The following is a 25,927-nucleotide window of genomic DNA, read 5'->3' on the forward strand; positions in this document are numbered from 1 at the left end:
ATCCTGTGTAATTAGGCTTGAGAGTGTTAAGATAGTTGAAAGAACACTGGGCTAGAAGATAAAGCAAAAGGAACTTTAGTTATACACTCACTACATTCTAACTGGATGAACATGTCATAATAAAATTTCTTAGCTTTCAGTTTACATATCTGTAATCTGTGGAATTTGACCCAGATTTTGTAGAATCTCTCCCTTTTTTTTTTAATTTCAAGACTTCAGAAAAACTGGAAGATAGTACAATGAGTATTTGTATGTTCTTCACCAGGTTTTGCTACATTCTGTTCTCTCTCTCTCTCTCTCTCTCTCTCTCCCCGTACACACACACATATATACAGTTTTACTTATTTAAATTTTTTGGTGGACAATTTGAGAGTTAGTCACCAATATTATATTCTGCAGTAGCTTCCAAAGAAAAGGGCATTATCTTACACAGTCTCAATTCACTTATCACACTTGGGAACCTTTATATTCATATAATACTGTTGTCTAGTATATAGTCCCATTTTCAGATTTCTCCAGTTGTTCCAATAATGGACTTTATAAGTATTTTTTCTATTCCAATGCATGATCTAGTATGGGATCATTTGTTGCATTTGATTGTCATTCTCTTTAGTTTCCTTCAATCTAGAACAAAGTTTCCCTGCTCTTCTTTTGTCTTTTATGAAATTAACATTTTTGAAATACTCAGGCTAGTTGTTTTGAAGATTATGTTCTTCAATTTAGATTTTTCTGATTGCTTTCTCATAATCAGATTTAGGTTAAATATTTTTGGTATGAATGATATATCCTTATCATTGCACCCTATAAAGAGGCACATGATAACAGTTTAGCCCATTAATGGTAATTTTAAGTTTGATTCTAGGTTAGATTTGATAAATCTGTTTATCGTCAAATTAACAATCTTTTTCCTTTTTGTAATTATCTGTGAAGTGATAACTTTGAGACTGTGTGAATATTCTTTTTCTTGTAGATTCTACCCTTAAACCAAACTAATCTGTGTTCAAATGTTTGTGTGTATATATATAAAGTTTGTTCCTTTGCATTTAATTGTCTATTTTGTATTTCACTGCTTCTGGCAGGAATTCATTTACCCTCTCTATCAATTAATGCTGCTCTCTTATTTCTAAATTCAGTTTAAATCTTACCTCTTGCCAACTGGCTTTCGTAATTAATTCTCAAGTGCCTCATCAGTGTAGACTTTGAGCACTTAAGCCCCTGGCATAGGGCTGGAAATAGATGGTATTCTGCCTAGTCCCCTTCCATTGTCTATATGGAATATCACCAGTTAATCTTATACTTTTCCCTGTCAAATTCAGGGAGAATCTTTGTCAAGACAGCAGTACATTATGTAACTAGTCATTGACGTGTGTGTGTGTGTGTGTGTGTATGTGTGTGTGTGTGTGTGTTCTACAATATTCTTTTTCAGGAAAACATAAATATTTGAATCAATAAAAGTGAGAAAGATCAAACGAAGAAACAGGGAGATAATTACAATAACACCTAGGCTAAGAAAATTGATCACAGTTGAGCAGTATATTCAGCATTGAGCTTCCTGGCAGCTAAAGCAAAAAGGAATCATTCTGTACAATGTCATTGTCATATTTGAGAGTTGAGGGAGCATATTACTTTGACAAATGAGACAAAATTTTTCATACTGCTAAATTATGACTTAAATTGCATAATTCATTATAAAAATATTGGCCTATTAAGTGAACCATGTGAAATTGCCCGTTTAAAAAGCTGAAAACATTTGAATATTGACAATTTCATATGGTTCAACCTAATACATAATAGTAATGGTAAATATTTTCTAACAGTGATGTTCCAGAAGATGCAAAAACACTCTTAGTATGGCATACTCTATAAAAAGCTGATGGCATGATATTAAAGGCCAATTGAATGAAGTCATTCGCGTAAAGATCTAAGTTAATACAGTTGTAGGTTTATAGTTTCTTATTCTAAAGATAGAACTTAAAACTTTATAGAGAGATGAAGCTTAGTATGACCCTTTAAATTTTTCTCAAATGTCAGTTAATTCAAAGAGGCTTTTATCATAAGCTAACTGTTAAATTTGTATATTCTATCAAGTGGTTGAAATTTATTGTGAATTCAATAAAGGGCAGCAATCCATGTATTTTGCCTGCCAGAGATGGAACCAGCTGGCACGACAGTGGTAATGTTCAGTGAAAAAGCCTGTATTCCTGACCTAAGTGGAGGGCCATTTTACCTTTTACATGTTGCATGGGTGCTATATTACAGATTAGCTGTAGCTATAGATACACTTCTTTCCCCAAAAGGAAAGGGGCTATGTGCTCTGTTTCTTCTGTTTCCCAATTTGTTTATTCATTTAGCATATATACTAATGACATAACAAAAACTATGTAGTAAGGAAGGTCAAAGATAGATTCCTTCAAAGCCTCTTTCCTTAAAATGTTATTATACTCTAGAATAGGAAATAAAACATATGCAGTATAGATAATAGATTTTAAATGTATTAAGTGCATGAGAGAAATGTTAACAAAATGCAAAAGTCTTTTAGAGAAGGAGGAGTTTGCTTAACTTGGAAAACATAAAGGAATACTTCATGGAAGTGGTGGCATATTTAAACCAGACTTAAAGGCAGAATGGGCAAAATAGGATGAATTGGTGTTCAGGGCAGTGGCTATGAGGCAGACAATGGTATATTAAGAATGAGATAAGAGAGCTCTAAAGGTGGAATTGGCAAGCCTTAATATCTTATTAGATACAGGGACATTCAGTAAGAATGAAGAATCAGAGATAATATTCAAGTTTCCAGTTCCCAACCTGACTACAGTTTCTAATCAGCATTTTAGTGCCTTACTTTTAAATAGTAATAAACAGTATTGACCTAGAAATGTTTATCAAACTATAAGATTTGTGCATGTTTGTGTGTGAATGTTATACATTTATTTTTTAAACTTTATTTAAAAAATAAAATATAAATATAACAAGATAATTTAAGAAAATATCCCAGAACTGAAAGACACGAATTTCCAGCTTGAAAGAAACCATCAAGATCCCAGCACAGCAGATGAAAACAGACCCACACCAAGGTACAACACCATGCAATTTCTGAACCCCTGGGATAAAGGAAAGATCTAAGAGCTTCCAAAGAGAGGGAGAATAAAAGTCTTGTAGATCTGGGTTCAGAGTGCCTTCAGACTTCTCAAGTATTGTTATTTAAGGAGGAAGCAGTGGAGCAGTTCATTCAAAATTATGAGAGAAAATTAATTCCAACCTAGAATTTAGCCATGCAAGATCTCAAAAATCAAATTCCACATCCTCTTTCTCAGTAAGTTTTTGGAGGATATGCTCCCTCAAAACTGGATGTAAACCCAAAGGGAAGACATGAATATAGGGAAAAAGTGAAAAGAAGATTAAGAGGATAATCCATCAACACTGAATAGGACAGAGGCTCTGGGAGAGATTTCTTCAAGGTTAAATTTGTAGAATGTTTATATCTAAATATTTTGAGAGGAAATTAGACAGTTGGTAAAGATTTTAGGTGCATTATTAGTGATATTATAATAAATAAATTATAATAAATAAAAGCAGTCAGCCTGCTTTTCAGCTGAGGGGAGGAATTATGTAAGAAAGGAAAAGCCATGAAAAACTTTCAGTTAACATATGAAAACTTGTTTGGAGTCTTGATTATTTTGTAGTAGTGGGCAAATGATATCCTCTGCCACATTCCTCCAATCATGAGAAAGAGAAGTATGTTCTTTGATAATGGCTTTGCTTCCTCCAAGAATAGTCTGTTCATTGGTTTTAGTGAAATTGCAGTTGATCAAAAGTCCCTTAGGGAAAAGGAATTCCAAGGAACATGGCAGATAGAATACCAACACTCCTAGGAGCAGTTTTCTAGTAGCAGCCCTTGATTTGCTTGATGAATATCTCCCATTTGGAATCTCTTTAGTTCTGTCGCTTTGTAGTATACCATTTGCTCTCATAAATCAATTCCTCTTAACAAAAACTTCTAAGGAGGGGTATATTATTTTATACGCGTACCTCAGTGTCTATAGCCATTCACCTAGATCTTTCATTGAATTTGATTTTCATTGAATCTCAGCTCAATTCTGTTGCACATTTATTTGAAGGTCTGATAAATTTAGAAAGTGTACATGTTGAGGATACATTTCAACCAGTTTTTCTGAGCTCATATATATCAGACATTAGACAAGAGAAACTATAGATTAGTTAGAAACATAGTCTTCTTAATAAATTTGTTATTAAAGGAAAGAGAAATAGCATAAAATTAAGATGGAGTTTACCATCTCAGTGTGTCTGCTTTCATTGGTATTAAAGTCTCTGTAGCAATAATTATGTCTGTGTGCCTATGTGTCTTGCTTGTGTGCTTTTTCCTCCCTATCTCTTAAAAGTCATACTTTGAATATAATGGCAAAATTCTGGAAAGCTGTATAAGAATATGACAATAACCTTAAATAATCAGAGCTATGGACAAGAATTTATGTACAAAGATGTTTATTGCTATTAATAAGAGTTAACCTGTTCAGTAATAGTTGAATGGTTAAATAAATTATAGCACATCTACAATAGATATTATGAAGCCAGTAGCAAATGCTTTTAATAGACTCTTCACAGTATAGTATTAAGTAGGCTATTAAGTGCACATGTGCATATGTAACACATAAATGAACATGTCTCCGTTATTAAACAATTTCTTGTCATATCCTTTGGAAGATTTCTGGGCATATGCAAACATGCAATACATATTTATAATGTATATCCATTTAATAGCCTTTTATTTTTTCCCCATAGGTAGGATTATATATACGTATTCTTTCGAAACTTGCATTTTTCATCTTACTTTTTATCTAGAAAAGGTATAGTGGAACATATAAATCCACAGAGGAATGTATCATCTGTTAAATCAATACCCTATATATAAGCTGGTTCTAGTTTTTTGCTCTTATAAACAATGTTGCAGTGAGTGCCCTTTTATATACACCTCTGTTCCCTGTGTGAATATAAATATTGGTTAGATTCCTAGAAGTAAAATAGATGGCTGAGTCAAAGGGCATGTATATTTGAATTATGATAACTTTCATTAAGCAAAATAAACTGAGAGAGCTAACTTTTCACAAAATTTCTCCCAGATAGAAAGCTATGAGTTCAGGGAAGAAAAAATGTGTTTTAAAAAAATTAGTTCATTAGCCGGGCATGGTGGCTCACTCCTGTAATCCTAGCACTCTGGGAGGCCAAGGTGGGAGGATCGCTTGAGGTCAGCCTGAGGGAGAGTGTGCCCCCCCCATCTCTACTATTAATAAAAATAGAAAAACTTAGCCAGGTGTGGTTGTGTGTACCTGTAGTCCCAGCTATTTAGGAGGCTGAGGCAGGAGGATCACTTGAGCCAAGGACTTTGAGGTTGCAGTAAGCCACGATGATGCGACTGCACTCTACTCAGGGTGACAGAGTGAGACTCTATCTCCAAAATAATAATAATAATTCATTAGGAATGGTTTGAATCAAGGAGGGTGTCCTGAGAAGTGCAGAGGCTTTTAGGTAGTACCTGATAGCATGAAGTAAAGTTTGAATGAACAGGCTTTTTTAAAAAAAATTGATCTTGAACTAGGTGATTTTAGAGTAAACTCAGACAATAGAATAAATCACTCAAAAACTTTTTTTTTATAAGTTAAGAACATAGTTAAAAAGTCAAACAATCAGAGGATCTTAGGAAATTAATGAGGATAAAAGTTTCAGCATTTGCTCATCCTTTTAACTATTATTTTTAGAATCCTTATTTCCACATTTTTGCTGTTTATTTGGATCTGAGCTCTTTATCTACTAAGTAAATGGTGATCAAAGTATAGAGATGATACAGTAAAATACGAAATAATGTATCCAACGCCTGGTATGTGCTTAGCTGTTTTTGATATGCTAGGGATATAGCAGTGAGTATAACAGATAACAGTCCTAACATCAAGGAACTTACATCCTCAAAAAAATCTCATTTACCCTCTCCCTAACTTATAATTGCTATATGTTTCAAGTGCCTGCCTGTGAAAGTACGCCCTTGTGTATCATCTGTACCCTTCATTATTCTCTCCCCTTACCCTGCTTTATTTTTCTTCATAACACTCTCACCACCTGACATAGGTGTGTGTTTTTTATGTCTTCTACGAGTAGAATGTAAACTTCATAACTATAGGGACTTTTCCTTTTACCTACTCTGACCTCCCCAGCACCTAGCATATCAGACACTCAGTATATATAGGTGTTGAATTTGTTGAATAAATCTTTAGTCTTTACTATGTAAGAAAAAAGATGTTTGCTATTTGTAGCTATACTCTGATGGATCTTAAATAGTAGTTTTTAATTATATCATTTTATCATTTTTAATCATTCTATAATATATAAAATTTCAGAGTGCTCACTTACTCATTTTTCCCTACTTTACTTTTCCCATAGCACCTGTCTTCTAACATAGCATGTAACTTCCTTAAGCATTCACCAATCAGAATGTAAACTCTATGAAGAGTTTACAGTATTTTTGTATATTTTGGTTATTATTGTATACCCAGCATCTACGGGGGAGCTACACATACATGGTTCATTATTAAATATTTGTTGAATAAAGGATTGAATCATTTGGTTCTAAGAGAGACAGCTGAAAAATATTAATTTTGTAAGATCTTATAAAAACAGAAGTAGGAAGGAGAAGAAAATAATAGACCTACTGTATTTCCTGGTTGGGGCTCAGGGATTGATCTCAGAATTCAGTTGGTACTAGGAAGTAGCCAATAATGAGTCAGAAGCAAGAAGAAACTTCCCGAAGCAGAGTGTGAAAACTTGAGAAGTCAGAGACATAGATCTGTTTTCAGTGGTGTCAAAGGTTCGGATGTCCACATGAAGTAGAAAAGCAGAAATGGTACCAACTAACTTGTACTTCTGGTTAGAAGTTACACAGAGTTGGTGACCTACAGAAGTGGTTCTCAAACTTGAGCACACATCAGAATCACGTGGAAGACTACTTAAAACAGAACGCTAGCTCCATCGCCAGAGTTTCTGATTAACAGGTCCAGAGTGAAGCCTAAGAATTTGCATTTCTACCCAGATGGTGTTGATGCTGCTGTTCTGGGGGAATCACATTTTGAGAACCACTGACATCTATGACTCAGTAAAACATTTATGGAAGCAGTTAGGGATCAAGAAATTAACTATACTGACAAGGAAGCTAGCATACCATGAAGTCAGGTGAGCAGATCATTGTTTAACTGCTCTATTTGTGTAGTCTAGTCTTTTCAGATAGGAATACTGAAGGACTAGAACTATGGTCACTACATTTTTTAATCCCTCTTAGGACATGTCACAATGCAATCCAAATATTAGGCACTGGGAAACACCGTGAATTTCACTTGTACTATTTAATATAAGCATTTTTTTAGTTTCAGAACAGTATACTTTGAAATATCCTTGCCAATTTCTTTTGCTACAGTAGAGGGAGCTATAACCCAAATTGTATTTGTATGGCAGTAGCACACAATAAGGTTAATTTCTGTTTCCCTCCTTATCCATTAGTCTTTTTTCCTTTTTAACTTTTAAAATCATCTTTATTGAAGTATTTTAAGTGTACAGTTCATTGCATTTTGGCAAATGTGTAGGCTTGGGTAACTACCACCCTGTTAATATATGAAACATTTCCATCCTAGTTTTGCAGTCAGTTCCACCCCATCCCCAAACTCCTGTCCACTTTCTGTCACTGTAGAACTCTAAAACTGCCTGTTCCAGAATTTTATATAATTTGAATCATACACTATTGGGAAAGGGGAAAAGGGGAGTTGTTGTTTAAAGTGTGTAGACTTTCAGTTTTGCAAGATGAAGATGAACAGGTAAATATACTTAACATCAATGAACTGTACACTTAAAAGCAGTTAAGCTGGGTGTGGTAGCATGGGACTGTAGTCCCAGCTACTCAAGAAGCTAAGACTGGAGGATTACTTGAGCCCAGGAGTTTGAGGCCAGCCAGGGCAATATAGCAAGACCTCGTCTCTTAAAAAAAAATGGTAAATTATGTTATGTGTTTTTTATCACAATAAATTTTATTTTGTGCCTGGCTTTTTCAGCATAATATTTTTTATGTTGAAAATGTTTTTTAAAGGAATCAGAAAAATAAAAGGAATTGTTTATTTGCCATTTGATTACACTTCAGTATTTTGCTCTTAATTTTTTCTTTCTAGTAATTTTTTAATTCTTCCCTTAAAAGTAATTTCATTGAATTTGCTATTATAAATAACTAATCATTATAAAATAATTTGCTATTATTAAATAAAATTCTAAATATCTTTAATATAGTGTTTCTTAAAAAAGCAGAAAGCTTTTTTAAGTAGAAGCTAAAGGTTGTGGCAACAGACAACAGTCATTTTCTCAAAACTGGAGTACATATTGTTGCCTGCAGTTTATTGTCCTTTATCCTGGTTTTAAGGAAAAATCCATTGAGACTTCTAGTACTCCTTTTGCAAATAATGTTACTAAGCAAATTTTTCTTGATGTTTAGCTTGGTTTGCTAATTAGCTACTTTTTTAAAGGGAGAATATTGTAGTATTATAAAGAAAGCTAGTAATACATGAATAGAGTAACAGATTTGTGATACAGCAAATATACCAACTTGTAGTATCTAGGAGGTAAGTATATATGAATTTCACTATAAAATTCTTTCAGTGTTTCTGTTTGAAGGTTTTATAATAAAATATTGGGGAAAGGGGGGAGAAATGCTAGTAAGTTAATTATATAGAATAGGTATTATTACTAATGCTGTTATTATATTCTCGAATAGTTCTAGTTCTCTTTTTTACTGCTGCTGTTGTCTTCATTTGCCTGTGACGTTATTCTTAGAATAAGCAAATGACTGCATAGTTAGCTAGCTATCAGACTGTTAAAGCTCATTCTCCAGTGAACAAGGTTTTGAAGCAAGTTTAAAGACAGTTCTAATAGTGGTTTTGTCAACAAAACATCAAAAGTAGTATGACTTTTAAGTTTGCAAGCAAAGTATTAAGTGATATATTTGGGAGAAAGATGGGACTAAAATGGGATCACTGGGGGTGAGGATTCTTAGATAAGGGAAAAATTGGTAAACAGAGAAGACTGAAAAAACAAAGCCACTATTCCCTTCAGTTTATCTTTTATCTTGTCTGTAACTGGATCGTGAAGTTAACCTCCTACCATGAGAAGACTGTTTTTCCAGCTGGGTAAGAAAAGTAGCATCAAATCCCCTATTCTCTATTATTCTCTGCTCACTTACTCCTGGAGGCAAATTAAGTCAAATCAGTAAGTATTTATTAAGCACCTGCTTTCTCAGAATTGTGCTGTTTGAGAATTAAAGCATATGAAACATATTATATACTACCCATGAGGAACTTGCAGTCTAGTTAAGAAATCTAGGCATGGACAAATTCAATAAAAGTACAAAGTATGTATACAATTGGCCCTCCATATCCATGGGTTCCATATCCGTGGATTCAACCAACCATGGATTGAAAATATTTAAAAAAAAATTGCCTCTGTACTGAACATGTACATACCTTTTTTTTGTCCTTATGCCCTAAACAACATGGTATAACAACAATTTACATAGAACTTGCATTGTATTAGGTATTATGCATAATCTAGAGATGATTTAAAGTATATGGGAAGATGTGCATTAGTTATATGCAAATACTGTGCCATTTTATATCAGGTACTTGTATTTCTGAGAGGTCCTGGAACCAATTCTTCATGGGTACTGAGAGATGACTGTACTCAGTGCTAAATAAAATATAAATGTTTTGGGAATCCAGAGAAGGGAATGTTGGTGAGGGATAGAGTAGTCATGAAGAAAGACTGAAGTGATGCTCGGTGGTATGTAAAATGTTAATAGCTAAGATAATACAGAAAGTCATTTTGTGAAAAGAGGGATCCAGCTTGAGAAGATACCTTTTTTTAAAAAAAAGTAAGAAAAATAGACTGAGTCAAGCATATTCGCTAAGAGAAGTAGTAGAAAATAGAATTCTAGAATCAAAATCAGGGAAGCAACAACATGGATGATGCTTAAGGACATTAAGCTAAGTGAAATGAATTGGTCACAAAAAAGAATAATACTGTATGATTCCACTTACATGAAGTATCTAAAGTGGTCAGATTTATAGAAACAGAAAGTAGAATGGTGGCTCCTAGTGACTTGGAGCACAGGGAGGAAGATTGTTGTTTAAATGGTGTAGAGTTTCAGTTTTGCAGGATGAACACTGTGAATAATATACTGCACACTTTAAAATGGTAGAGATGGTAAATTTTATGTTATGTGTTTTTCACCACAATAAAAGCAATTAGGGATGTAATGCTTGCTAAAAAGGAAATCACAAATAAAATGCAAAGCACCCACCCACACTTTAATTGCAACCTCCTCTCCTTCAACTCCTTCCCAATCCAACTTTTCCCTTCTTTAAAATTATTTCTTTCTTACTCTGCAGTGTTTCCTTCCGTCATTCCTAAAATTTTAATATTGATTATTGCAAAATCACCATTGTAGCAGAACCTTGATATGAATAAGAACTGGTGATCGTGAAGAGTCAGAAAGGATTTCTAAGAACAAGTTCTTGCTGGACCAACTGTAATGTTCTTTTTGGATTGGCTAATAATAGACATGAGGGTGGAGGATTCCATAAACATATTTACATGGCATTCAGCAAATTGTTTGACAGAGTCTCTCAAATTGGACAGGTAGAACCTCTGCTTACTAAAAGCACAGAACAAGATTTACCCTTCCACTTGAATTAAACAGATAAAAAATATATATACATGACACAATGGTTTTCAAAATACCAGGTAGGAGGCAATGAAGGACAGTGATCCTTGAGAGATGGGAAACAAATGAGGTGAGCCCCGTGATTGCCCCAGCTGCCTGTCTCGATAGGGTTTCTGGGACATGACACGGGGAAAGGGGCCTGAGACAAGGCCCAGAAGACTCTTTGAGGAGACAGAGCTGTGAGTATGGGGAAACTAAGGTACCTAGAGCTTCCAGGACAGTACGAGAGAGGAGAGAGTTGCACAGAGAAAGAACCCAGGGAACCTACCTGAGATGAGGGAAAGAATTATCCAAGAGGATTAAAGGGAAGTTTTTGGCATCCACACAGGGCCAGGAACAGTGCCTGTTACTAGAAACCTGACTGGAAAAATTCATAATTCAGGGGCATTGGGTAGTGTACTCAGGAAGGTCTTGCCTCAGTGTTGGGGAATAATCTTCTGCTTTTGGATCCTGATAATAACGAAAACAAGACTTGAAAGGATCAAACTGTTTCTAAGTAACCCAACTACATTCCTGAAAAAAAACCTCAAGATTTATAGGATTATAAAAACATTCAGTACCCAACAAGGTAAAATTCAGGGATCCAGTTAAAGATTAATGTGTATGCAGAGAGACTATAAAATATAACCAATAATGAAAAGAATCAGTTGAAACCAACTTAGAACTAATACAGCTATTACAATTAGTGGACAATGACATGATAACTATGTTCTATATATTCAAAAAGTTAAGTGGAGACATGGAAGTTACAAAAACTCAAATCAGATTTCTCAAAACAAAAACTATAATGTCTGAGTTGAAAAAGTAGACTAGCTGAGATTATTAGCGCATTAGCCATTGCAGAAGTAAAAATTAGTGAATTTGAAGACTTACAATAGAAACTACCCAAAATGAAATAAGAGCAAAAGAAAGAAAGAAAAAAAAAATAAAAAGAACATCATTGAGCTGTGTGACAACTTAAGATGGCTTAAAATATATGAACTTGGAATCTCCAAAGAAGAGGAGATTCCAAGAGGGTGGGCAAAAAAATGCTCGAAGAAATAATGACCAAAATCTTTCCAAACTTGAGGTAAACTACACACCCACAAATACAAGAAGTTTAACAAACTCCAAGCAAAAGAAACATGAAAACTTCACCAAGGTACATTATAATCAAATTGCTCAAAACCAGTGATAAAAGAAAAAAATCTGAAAAGCAATTAGAGGAAAAAGACAAATTAGGTAAAAAGGGGCAAATATAAGTATGACAGCAGAGTAATAACCACGGAATTTTAAAACTCTGCTGATACAGGAATTTGAAGGGCTTAAAGTAATTTTATGAAGGATCTTTATGTCATGGCATCTCATGAATTTGGTAAAAACAAAAATATTTACCACCTAGGATTGACTCAGAATGCTGAAGAATCAAGAATTTATTATGAAACAACAACAAAAACTTTTATAAAGCTCATCAGATTGCCCAGTGAAAATGCATAATTTAAAAAAAAACAAAAGGTGTCAACGTGATTTGCCTGCGAGTAAAAGAAAACATTATTTAGCAGCAAATACCCTTTGACAGTGGGTACTGGAGAAAAGATGAAACTATTTGTACTTTTCACATTGTTCTTGGAAACTCACTATTCAAATCCCTTTTACAAGTATATATTCACTAATAAAAACATGTTAATGAAGAGAATGAAATATATTGTAAATTGTGTATGTTTTGTTACATGATGAAATAGCAGCTGGCCCACATTTTCTATGAGGTGAAACCATTCTGTGAAAAGTAAAAATATTAGCACAAGAAAACAAAATTGGTAAAAAGTAAAACAATGAAGGAGAAAATTAAAAAAAAGAATGACAAAATTCTTATCAGAAACAAGACCAGTATCACTCATGAGCATAGATATAACTAAACAAGATTTGGTCAAATCACATTCAACATGTTAAATAGATAATACATCATGTCCAGGTGGATTTATCCCAGGTATGGAGAGTTGATTTAACATTTGAAAATCAATCAGTGAACAAATCAAAGAAAAACCATATTACTATCTCAATAGATGCAGAAAAATCCTTTGGCAAAATCTAACATTCATTTCTGATAAAAATTCTCAGCAAACTAGGAACAGAAGGAAACTTCCTTAACCTGTTAAAAGGCATATATGAAAAACCTACAGTTAACATCACACTGAAAAAGTGAATGTGTTTCCCCTAGGATCAGGAACAAGACAAGGATGTCTGCTTTCTTCACTTCTATTTAACATTGTACTAGCGATTGTAGCCAGTGCAGTCAGATAAGGGAAAGGAAGCAAAAGACTTCCAGACTAGAAAGGAAGAAGTAAAACTATCTTTTTTCATAAAGAGTATGATCATGTAGAAAATCCTGTGGAATTTACCAGAAGTTACTAGAACAACTAAGTGAATTTCGTGGAGTTACAGATATAAGATTATTATCTTAAAATCAGCTGTATATGTGAGCAATGAACAATCAGAAACTGCAACTAAAAAAATCACGATAACATAGAGTTGTGGAATGTTTAGGGGTAAATCTTGACAAAACGTGAAATACTTATACGGTGAAAACTAAAATCACTGCTGAGAGAATTTAAAGAAGACCTAAATAAATGGAGAAGTACGCTTTGTTCGTGATTCTGAACACTTGGTGACTTTAAGTCTCCCCAAATTGATACATAGATTGTGTGCGATCTCAATCAAAATCCCAGCAACCAATTTTTTTTTGTGGAAATTGACAAGCTATTTATAAATTTCATATGGAAATGCAAAGGACCTAGAACAACCAAAACAAGTTTGAAAAAGAACAAAGTTGCAAACCTAGTATTGATTTGAAAACTTACAATAAAACTGGAATTATCAAAACAGTGTGATTATGGCGTGATGATGGATGTATATATATCAGTGGAACAGAATAGAGAGTCCATGGGGTGGGTGAACCCATACAGTATGAACAACTGATTTTTGACAAAAATACAAAGGCAATTCAATGAAGAAGGATAGGCATTTAAACAGAAGATGCTAGAACAATTGGGTTTCTGTATTCATATACAAAAATCAACTCAAAATTGGCCATAGACTAGATTTAAAACCTAAAAAATATAACTTTTAAAAGAAAACATAAGAGAAAAATCTTTGCGACCTTAGGTTAGGCAAAGATTTCTTAGATATGACACCAAAAGCATAATCCATAGAAGAACAAATTGATCTCAAAATTAAAAGCATCTGGTCTTGGAAAGACATTGTTAAGAGAATGAAAAGACAAGCCATGGACTAGGATAAAATCTTTGCAAAGCATTTATCTGATAAAGGACTTGTATCTAGAACATAGGAAGAATTCTCAAAACTCTACAATAAGATAACATGCAATCCAACTAAAAACCAGGGAAAAGATCTGAATAGACACTTCACCAAAGATGATATAATGATGATGAACAAACACATGAAAAGATGCTCAACATCAGTAGTGAAAATTAAAACTACACACCTATTAGAATGTCAGAATAGGCCCACACCTGAAGAGAGGTCACCTTTTCCTTTCTGATGTTGAACTTCTTTTGTGGAGCTGTAACGCGTGGAATAGCTTATAAACAAATCTGAAAAGAAAGCCAAGAAAATCATGAAGATCCTAATGACTGGGTATTATGGTTTGAATGTGTCCCTTCCAAAATTTGGATGTTGCCAGTGTGATAAGTATTAGCAAGTGGGATCTTTAAGAGGTGATTAGGCCATGAGGCCTCCTCACTTAGGAATGGGATTAGGCACCCTTATCAAAAGGCTTGATAGAGGGAGTTTGTCCTGCTTGCCCTTCTGTCTTCCACCATGTGAGGACATAGCATTCCTTCCCTCTGGACAGTGCAGCCCTCACTGGCCAACCAAGCCTGCCCACATCTTGATCACAGACTTACCTGGCTTCCATAACTGTGGGAAATAAATTCCTGTTCTTTATAAATTGCCTATTCTCAGGTATTTTATTACAGCAACACAAAGCACACGAAGATACTGGGGGAGAAAAATAAAAAAATCTCCTACCGTTCTAGAAAACTCTGTCCACAAATGTAGCAGAGAAAGAAAACAATTTTATCATTGAATGAACATTAAACCAGACCACAATTCGCAGTACAGGCAATCCACTAATGAGATTGCAAAGACAGAAATCTCATCTTTCTATATAACTAGGCAGTTACAATCCATTGCATACATGTTACGAAGATAAATGATAACATGTTCTTTTATTTATAAGAGTACTTGACAGCACCATTTGTTACACATTCTGAATTCGCATGGTAATTGGGGTGGCTGTTTATCCAGAGGAAAAAATAAAACTTCTGTCTTTATGACAATGAGGTAGTTACAACTTGGACAAAGGTACCCAAGTTAATATCCCGCAGTGACTGGGAGATAGGGATGCTGTCTTCTTTATATTTATATTTCAAAGACATGGCTTCTGGGCATTTAAGAAAAACATACCTGTGTTGCAAAGCTGACTGGAGTCTTATTAGGTTTATAGGAGATTTACATACATATCAAAGAGGCATTTACAAGTTTTCTCAAAGCAAGATCCAAGAAAAGGGAGGGAGGGAAAGATCTCTCCCTTTTGGCACCCAGAAAAATTTAATATTTTTTATATTTAACTTTATGAAACCCAGAGTTAAATTAACCAACCTTTGTTACAGTCTACCTCTGGGCTTTTTGTTATACGAGATAACCCCAGTTTATGTAGTTTAGGTATTCTGTATCCTATAGGCAAAATCATCCTAACTTATTTAACCCCTAAAGGCAGAGGAAAATGAATTCTCCATATCTCCCTTAGATCTGAAGACAAAGAAAGCCTAAACCATTGTAGCATACCAGAAATGCCTGCTTCCTCCAGTTGATTGTAAAAATGATGTACATTTTCCATTTGAATCCATTATATACCCAAATTTGAATATTTTTTTTCTTACCCTTTTACCCCCCAAAAACAAGTTAAAGATTTGAGAAAGAAGGGCAGAGAAGGACAAATCTTTTGGAGGGTTAATAATTGTATTATTTATTGTGTCATCTTTTAGAATATAATTTCCACTGAATATCTTCAGTTTAATTTGATAGGTTTTTTTAATCCATTCCAAAAGACATTATTTAGGCATTAGAACTATAAATGAAATGGAAGGTTTAAGTAAATTATTTTTCAAACAATGTAAGTTTTTGTTATGAGTTACGTGTAGTCCCAATGCAAGCCTTTTTAGAGTTGTAACATCTATCTGTAACACACTGAAACATTGCCATTGCATTGGTAGTTGTGAAAAAGAATAAAAAATTCCTCAAGTCCATTAAAGGACTAAGTAAGGGCACCTTGGTGTGGGTGGTTCTTATAGCCTTATAATTTCTCTATAGACCCTCATGTTTCTCCTTAGACTTGGTTGACTTTTCTTTCTGTAAAACTTTCCTATTTTTGGTGTTAACCAGAACTTACATTGAGGTAACTTATGGTACCACCACCTCCTCTGAATGCCTTGGTGGTTAGATAAGAGAAAGATAAAATATGCTTCTGAACAGCATTTAAAAATACCTCTAAAGAGTAAGCAAGGACTAAAAACGTCTGGTAAAACTGAGGTACTTAAAAGCACCTTTTTATATACCTACAGGCTTTTGTCAGGTTATTTGTCATCATCTCTTATCTAACTCTGAACTATAATTACAAAAATATCCTTGCTACAGAAAAAAAAAATCTAGTAGTCTTATAGTTAATTTAGACTTATAGTTAATTTAGTCTTATAGTTAATTCAGAGTTTTCTCAACTTCCACAGCCAAGATCACACTTTCCTAATTGTTTTATTTTTAAGATGCAGGTCAGATATCTTAAATGTCAATCAATAATGGTATATTAAGTCATAGAATGCGTAATTCAAGGTTAGAAGGAGTTGTGTAGCTATATTACTTTGGTTTCAAACATTGATTTTGTCATGAATTTTTACATTCATAACAAAACGCATATATTTAGACATAAAGTCTAGTGTCAGCCCTGTTTTCTAGGGATTATTTGATTCTCCAAGAAGTGATCAGTCCTGTTCCAAACCCCCAGGACCAAGCAGCAATGTTTTATGGCCAGAGGTATTCTAGAAGGTAGGAATGGAAATTGTATTAGTTTCCTAAGGCAAATTACCACGAACTTGGTGGCTTAAAATGACAAAAATTTTTTCTTTCAGGGTTCTGGAGACCTGAATCCCAAAATCAGGTCTTTCCCAAGACATTCCTTGGCTTGTAGCAGCATAACTTCAATCTTTGCTTTCTTCTTCACACGGCCACCTTCCCTGTGTGTCTCTAGGTCCAAATCCACCTCTCCTTTCTCTTATAAAGACATCAGTTGTTGGATTTAGGATCCACCTTAAATCCAGGATAATTTTATCTTGAGATCCTTAACTATTTGTAGTATTTCCAACTGCAAAGACCCTATTTCCAAATAGAATGTTCACATTCTTAAATTCCAGGTGGACATGAATTTTCAAAACATTTGTTTACATGAGGTACTTCCATAGCCTCCCCAATGGAAAGGAATCATAGGAAACTCTTGCATTTTTTTCTCTTTAATCTTTCACTCACTTCTCCCACCAGTGATGAGATTAGGACATATCTGACATCCTTTAGCCCACATTTAACCAGAAGGCAGGAAAACTACATGGAGTTGCACAGAACATAGCTCTCCTGGACATGTATGTACCCAGGACACCAAGTGCTTGTGCTTCTGGTATCCATATGGTAAGCAGACCAAGCAGAGTCTCTTGCTATGTCCAATTAAGTTTGTGTTTTAGTTCCAACTTTGCCTGAAAGCTGGTGAATAAGTCAGAGTCAAGCAGGACTCAAGGTCTAGAATTGAAGAGTGAGGTAGGCAGCCCTGTTACTCTCCATTCCAGCTTTGCTAATCATAAAGTTGATACGTAATCTCCATTGACCTCGGTGCTATATGTTTTTACTTTCTCATCCAGAACTATACCAGTAATCAGAAAAGATGTTAGCATGCCTATTTTAAAAATAAATTCTTTACTGAGGCCACGTAAGGCCCAGCTAGTTATTACTAAGATCAAGAGTTAGAACCCAGATTGTCTTAACTCTGTGTAGTTGGTTTTTATATTCACTTTGATGATCCCCTAATAGAATTCAGATTGGAATTTTTCTGACATTATAAGTAAGAATCATTGTGTGTATTGACCTATCATTTTTTAATTTCCAAGTGACTACTGTGGCTTGCAGTGCTCATGGAGAGGTCAGGATCCTTGCCTTCATATAAACAGTTCTATTACCTGTGAAGAGTGATTATAGATTTACAGAAATTTTAATAATTTATTAATGTTTTTGAAACCTTTATTTAACAGCTTGCCACACCTGCTCCAAGAACTGAAAAACTATAACTACCAATGTACTAAGAGGAATGGAGTAAAAGTCTTTGCTGGGTCCAAATAGTATACATTACTCATTTCCTTTGTTGTTTATTATAATAATAAATATGAATTAATTTCTAGTTCTTTATGAGCTTTACAAGTTGCCAGAACATGTGATTAATATTATGTGTGATTTTTAAAAGAATGTCTTTGAAAAATTATGAAATGGTTTGTTTTATGGCATTTTACAGCATTGTTGTTTTATGTGCTTCAGAAGAAAATATGTGGAATTTTTTCAGAAAACTTTTATTTCATCAGGTCTAGTTCATCTTACTGTTGTTTTTATGCACTGTTCTGGAACATACTGTCTTTGTGTTTTAGATCATCTGGGTGACTGAGGTTCATTTCTGTGATGTTTTTAATCAAAGCTGCTTAAAATAGGTTATTGATTTTCTCTGTTATAATAACTGAGCTCACTTGATCTCTTTAATTTTAATTGAAACTCATTTCTCCCCTTTTTATTTTCAGATATTTGTATCTGCTGTTCTCTGGTGATGACCTTTTACCTTTAGACCATTGGGTGTTTAATACAGAGGCTCACCCTCTGCCTGTGTTACATTTAGCCAACACCACACTTTCAGGTAATCCTGCTGTTCGATGAAGGCAGCTCCAGAAGGACGATTCTCACCTGTGTTTTGTTTACATGGACCACTATAGAATTAGTCTGGAGAGGCAGCTTTTGAAAACCTGGACCTCTAAGTCAACATGGCAGGGTGAAACTATTCCCCAAAAGACTTTTCAACTTGTAGATATATCAACTTTGAAATTATTCCATTTTATACCCGACCAAAACATGTTCTGGTATGTGCTTTGATTCTTAATGAGGTGGTCATGTGGAAAATGATTCCTATTACAACTGTATTGTTTTTAAAGTCTTGGAGGCTAGACTTCCTAAGAGCAAGCCAAGAATATAGAGCACCTTGCAAGAATAAAGATGGCCTTTGGAACCAGTTATGTATTTGTTTCCTCCTACAGTGGAGCAGCTTTCAAATCAAATATTTACACATTGTTTATCCCTTTTTTCTTCATTCTAATAATGGAATGAACTAAAATAAATAAGAACAAAAGAATAGTATGACTGCATCAGTGACAAGAAGACTTGAAAAAGGAACAGAAGTACCTGTCCCTGTCTGAATTTTCAGGTTCCCCATTGGATGACCAGACTGGCAACCATTTCAAATACCAATCTATTTCATTGAAATTTCTTGGTTAAATTTAATTTTCTCTGGGGGCATGATCTCACAAAGAATATTCTTCAAGTCTTTGTCTCCATATGGAATCACTGAAACTGCTATTTATCATAACCACTACTTATGAGCCTGGGTTTGGGATTTTGTGCATGTAGTGCAGTCTCATGTTGGTAGCATGACAAAAAGTGGGGGAAATGCCACAGTTTGTTGCCTTGAAACCTGTTCTAAAAGAAATCCTTGGTTTTATTGGTAGATTATTTTTCTGAACCAACAAATCTACCAAGTAAAGTTCATCCACTTAAATGTCATAATAAAGTTGATAGAGTCACTCAATTTATTTATGTGGTTTGGCAAAACTATACTGTTATGCAGCTCCAAATTTGCCTTGATAAGCTAAATTACTTTTACAGCTAAAAGCAAAAACAAAACAGTGAAACTTTCTTAAATATTCTATCTGGAATGGGGCTAGGGGCTAGGGGATTCTTGATTATCTCATCAGATAAGTGAACTATTCACAGATATTTTATGTTTTTTATTTTCTCTAAAGATATTTATAGAAATCCAAAGAATTAATGAGAATAGCTTCAAAATAATTTTTAGTGATCAAAGGGTGGTATAATTAATCATATTACACTAAAATTGGGATATATTTAAGGGACTTTCTCATACCATAAGTAGGTTTTGCATTCATATTTGTTTTTAAAGAAATACTAGTTCTTTATATTTTGGCAGGAAGAACTTAAATTTTATCAAGAACTATAATGTAAAATAAATATCTAGTGCTTATATATTTTTTGTCCCTTGAATTTATGTGACAGTGCAAGGCACTTTTTTTCTATTTTAATTTACTATAGACAACTTTCATTGACATTAATAAAAGTTAGAAACAGTATAATTAATCTCATATTTACTCTGAATTTGAAAATTTCATGAAACAAAGTTTGTACAAGAAAGCTCACCTTTAGAATTCTGAAAACCTGTTTCCTTGTTTGATAGCTGTGCTTTTTAAACTTCTATTAGCTTGTAGATTTAAGTTGGGAAAAGATTTAATAAGTTAATATAATTAAATATTTTCTAAAATAGGTCATCTTATACCACAAATGATCAAACAGTCCTTACAGTATAGCCAATGACCTATAAATGAAAGTAACCCCCAAATTAAGTCTTTAAGAGTTAAATTTTAGCACATACTTTGAAATTGTAATATCTTTTACTACTTGAACATTTAAAACTTTTAAATGTGAATGGTAGATGACTATAACCTTAGAAAAGGGAAAGCATTTGGTTCTCAAAAAAAGTTAGCCTTCCACCTAAAAATAGTACAAGCCCGCTTATGAATCACCAAGAAAAAGCAAAAAGCTTGAGTTGGCAAAGTCCCAGAGCAGCTGTGCAGATGGCAATGAACTCTCTCTCACTTTGTTTAGAAGAATGCAGAGTAAAGGGAGCTGGGTTCCCCAGGAACTTCTCAAGGGATGAGGAGAACAGAATCCCTACCCCCAGCTGCTCTGTTTGTGTTGCTCAGATGACCAGAGCTTAAGAGAAGGCAAAGTATACAAGCAGGGTCAGTTCTGGTACAGGCAGAGAACTTGAGAGGGACAGTGGAGGAGTCTTCTTCATGACCCCACTTTATTTGTGATGATAAAACTAGACCTTTATAACAGTGGTTCCATTTTTTTCTTCTCAGAATACCAAAGGCAGTTGAAGTCAGCTACAAATGACTTGCCAGTGTTGTTTTATTTTTGTTATCGATTTTTTAATTATTCCTCCAAGATCCATCCTTATCCCATATTCTGCTTAGTTTCCAAGAGTATTTACTTTTTTCTGTCCTTTACAGCCCTTTGCATTTTGTAGACCTTATTTCTCAGGTTAAATACTCATTGCATTTATAAGATCTTCTGCAAGGAGCCCAGAAATGCTCCTTTCCAGGTGCCTCCTCAAGGAGCTGACACCTCACCTTGTGCCTTTGGCACAAATGTGCAGAATAGATAGATCAGTTGGTACATAAAAGAAAAAAAATAGGAGTGTCAAATACCCCTCTCCCTTCTACATTTATTTCTCATCAATTTAGAATCACACTTTTTGGTTCAAACCAGATTTTTTGTTTTTAATGTAACCAGTATAAAGTTGTTAAAACCAAGAGAATGGGTCCCTAACCAAAAAGAAATCTCAGAGCAGAAAAATAAATCCCCAGTTAGGAGGTTCTTACTTCTTGGTAGGTTGCACATTTTATGTCTCTCTAACACCAACGTATTCCTGCTTGTGAGCAGATGTTTGTATGTAAAAGTAAAGTGTGGGTATTGAAGGAATATATTCTTTTTGTGGATTATTGACCCTAATTCTCTATAATGTCATTTAGGGCAACCCAGGGCTTCACTTGGTAGATTTTAACCAAGTAGTTTGAAATTTTGATCATCATCCTCTCATCTTCTCCACTCTTCATTGCCAAAGTGTTTGTCAAACCTCCAGATTTGCTGAAGAAAGATTGTGCTTGCCATTCTTGTTATAATGCAGTTTCTCCTTAAGCCTGGATTTCTTTGAATGAGGTCATGAGTAAATGAGAGAATGAATGAACAAACATTTGTGAAGCACCTAATACATGCCAAGCGTTGTGCCTGGCACTTTCAAGCATTAGAACATTTTATGTGATTCCAGTGGCATTTTCTGTATGAGAGTAGTTCGTATCATTTTAAATGTTGTCCAATATGAATCGTGTTATAAAATCCTTAATTTTATATTTCATATAAATTAAAGAGGAAAAGGTTTATAATATATTTTAAACAATGTGTTACTATATAATACTACTATAATTGTAGTTAGTAACTAAAGTCTCTTGGAAAATGTCAAAGAAATATTTGATTTCTGATGCAACTTTGACTAAAATATTTACTTTAGAAATAAAAACATTCTTATTTTGCTATATCACTTTAATTACATAATTAAAAATCAATGTTTTGTAGAAGTGCTGGTTATTTTATATTCAAAAAGTTTTTGTCACATAATTCATGAGTAAAACTTGTAGTTATGAGTTGTCTTTGCTCTGGTGTGGGTCCTATTGATGGTCCCATGCTGTTAAATATAAAGAAAAATATACTAAAATATTTCTAAGTTCCAAATAATAGTTCCTAGTAATAATATTTTTAGTTCTTATTTTCTTTTAGATTTCTTACACTCAAATTGGCTAGCCCTTATCTTATCCACTCTTTATATAGGTGTATACATAAATACAATTATACACAGAGATTTTTAATGCTCTTTGTTAATTAACAAACACAGTTGGTAACTGGTTTTGGCTTCACAAATTATAAGCAGAATATTTGAGTAATCACATGATATGGAGATATTTTAATCCACTGTATTTTGGTTCAAGAACATTGGTGAAGATGATTTTTTATTTGGCTCATTCAGATCATTATGGAGATGCTCTTTTTGATCTATAATCAGTCAGCAAGCTTTTCTGAAAGGGCAAGATAATAAATATTTCAGGCTATGCGAGCTATACAGTCTCTCATATTACTCAGTTCTGCTGTTAGAGTGTGAAAGCAGCTATTGACAATATGTAAATGAATGGGTGTAGCTGTGGCCCAGTAAAACTATATATAAAAACAGATGGAGGGCTGAATTTGTCCCACAGGTCATAGTTGTTGACCCTATCCCCAAGTTTAATTTGTATAAGACCCTCTAACCTTTGATCCATATCTTTTCTGTTTTTTGATTTACGTAATTCATTTTTAAAGCAAAAAGATGTTCATATGTATGTATTTGTATAACCTAAAGCTATATATTTTGTTGTCTTGAAAGAAAGTAGATAGACTTTTCCTGGAGTCTGCTCAGGTTTCAGGATGATATGACTGTTATGAAAGATGGTGTGTTGAGGGGAGGTGTATATGCTCTCAGCCGTTATCCTCGCCTTGTCGTTTGATGCCCTAATTCCAGATTCCCCATGTAAAACAAAGGTGTGTGTGGTCTCAGACATTATATTCTCTCCACGTTCTGCCTGCCCATTGATCCTTGGACCAGGACTCTGGATTGCTGGAGCTGCAGAAATTCATCCACTTGGGTACTTTTAGAGCTCTGTGACAAGAATATGAAAGAATTTGTGATCTTTGTGTTGCAGAACCCAATCTTCTGAAAAATTCTAAGCAAAAGAAAATGGGTTATGTGCCTCATTTGCCATTTTGCAGCCACTATTCCTTTTGCCTCCAGGCAGCCACTGTAGAACGGTACAATCCCTGTTACTTCTAGAACATCCTAAGGCTGAGGAATGAAGACAAAGATACGTCCAAAAGGGGAGTGAGTTCCCTTTCTCTTTTCTTTGATCATTCTCCTCAATTCCTTTAAAAGTCAATAGCATTATTTCAGAATGTCAGTATGCATCATTTTTCAATTAAAGCATACCTCAGCCTTACACTTTCACTACTTAACAACTAATCCATTTCAAACTTGGTTTTAGCCCAGCAATTACAGAACTCATAAAATTGCCCATGAAGTTAAATAACAGCATATTACTAGCATATACATTGCAGTGTACCAGTCTTTCTGACAGATAATAGATTTTTCACTAAGAAGTTTATCAAATATTTCACTATTTTTGGAAAATCTAAAGGAGGGGAAGCCTATACTCAGAATGATAGAGGAAATGGAGATTGTCTCTTCCACATTATATGAGCTGTCGTTCTAGGTCCAACGTACTATAAGGTTGCCTCAGCTCAGTGTGAATGTAAGTGTGAGTACTCAAGCACATATACCCACATACATGCATATTAATGTGCAGAAGATTTTAAGCATAATTACAAATTTCTTGCAGCTGTTTGAATGCTACAGAAGTCTACTGCAAGTTGTATACCAGAAAACCTCATGAAGATAAGCTTAGCTCTTTTTTGGGAAAAATTATTTTTTTTAGAAAATTTAGAATTTTTTGCTGAATTAATTAAGTAAAGTATCCCGAATTTTAATTGCTGGATTTGGAAGTTGAAATGCCATTCTTCAATCTCGCTGGTCTCAAATTCACTTATAAAAATTTTTCCCTAAACTAATACGTCAGGTAAAATATAACCTCCCAAATTGGTACCCACTGGCTGCTCCTGAACTGGTTTCTAGTCATGTCCTCCATTATGTGATTTTTACAAATTAAAGGTAATATTGTATACTAAAGATCAAATAAAGATGTTCTTTAAGTGAAATATCTTTGTTTATCCTTCATTTTTACCCACTGATGTCAAACAGTTTAATCTCTTCCTATCTACAAGAGAGCAACTTTGGCTTTTACAGTAACTGGTAGTCTTCAGTCTCTCATTCAGAGTTTGTCTTTTGGATCAACTAATCTCTACATTTCTTGTTGTAAAAATTGAAGAGCATGCTTAGAGGGTAATTTTTATTGCAACTGATCTTAAGAAAACAAGCTATAGACCTATGGACACTTATAGACTGTGCACATTATCTGTAAGATCTAATATAGTCCTGCTTCTGAGATGATCAAGCTTAAAAATTGCCACAATCAGGGCACCTCATTCTGTCATATTTAAATCTGACTTGACCCTTCTTAAATGATTCTTGGGCAAATATAGGCCTAAAAGAGCTTGAGCAATGGGATCAGCTGGACTATAGATAGTGGTTTGCTCTATCAGTACTGTAAAAGCACAGGGTATTTTAAACCCTGTATCCCTGGAGTGTCCAATAAGGTAGTAGTAAAGCCTTCTGAAATAAGAGCCAATTTACATCCTTGAGGTCTAATTCTTCCTGGCACAGTGGATTTCAACTTGATCAAAATTTTATTCATTCATTTAGAGACAGGGTCTTCTCTGTCTCCCAGGCTGAAGTGTAGTGGCACGATCATAGCTCCCTGTAACCTCATACACCTGGGCTTAAGCCATCTTCCTGTTTCAGCCTCCCAAGTAGCTAGGACTACAGGTGTGCACCATGTCTGGCTAGTTTTTAAATTTTTTGTAGAGATGAGGTCTTACTATGTTGCCTAGGCTGGTCTCGAGCTCCAGGGCTCAAGCATCCTCCTGCCTTAGCCTCCCAAAGTGCTGGGGTATTACAGATGTGAGCTATCACACCAAGCCATCAAAATTGTAGACTAAGAAATTACATTGTGGATGTATCAAAATTAATTTTGTACTTATATTTTCAGAAGCAACTAAAACAGGCCTGAATAAAATTACAGATAAAAAAAAGTAAGGAGCTCTGAATGATTATAATTTGATAAACATCTGGGCCTCTCTTTGTCTGCCAGATATCTGAAATTTCCATCATTATTTCATTGCATTGCAAAGAAACTGACAATATGCAAATAGCAATGTTAAGAATGCCAGATAGTGAGTGAGCTTGCACTTTTACTTCTTGATTGACCTAACACCAATTTTTATTTTTTTATTGTGGTAAAATATGTATAACATAAAATTTGCTTTATTAACCATTTTTAAGTGTACGACTCAGTAGCATTAATAATTACATTAACAATGATGTGCAGCTATCACCCCTATTTCCAAAACTTTTTCATCATTCTA

General features: G+C 34.3%; 1 protein-coding gene across 1 annotated transcript in view; it reads left to right on the plus strand.

The window, feature by feature from the left end:
* The window catches only part of MAN1A2 (mannosidase alpha class 1A member 2), a 172,951-nt gene extending 148,350 nt beyond the window's left edge, over nt 1-24,601 (plus strand). The window contains exon 13 of the mRNA XM_045546919.1: nt 18,700-24,601. Coding sequence (XP_045402875.1) covers nt 18,700-18,832 — 133 coding nt within the window. The 3' untranslated portion in view covers nt 18,833-24,601. The remainder of the gene's footprint in view (nt 1-18,699) is intronic.
* Nucleotides 24,602-25,927: the final 1,326 nt, after the last annotated feature.

Source organism: Lemur catta, chromosome 3 (assembly GCF_020740605.2).
Source record: "Lemur catta isolate mLemCat1 chromosome 3, mLemCat1.pri, whole genome shotgun sequence".
In the NCBI taxonomy this organism is placed as follows: domain Eukaryota; kingdom Metazoa; phylum Chordata; class Mammalia; order Primates; family Lemuridae; genus Lemur; species Lemur catta.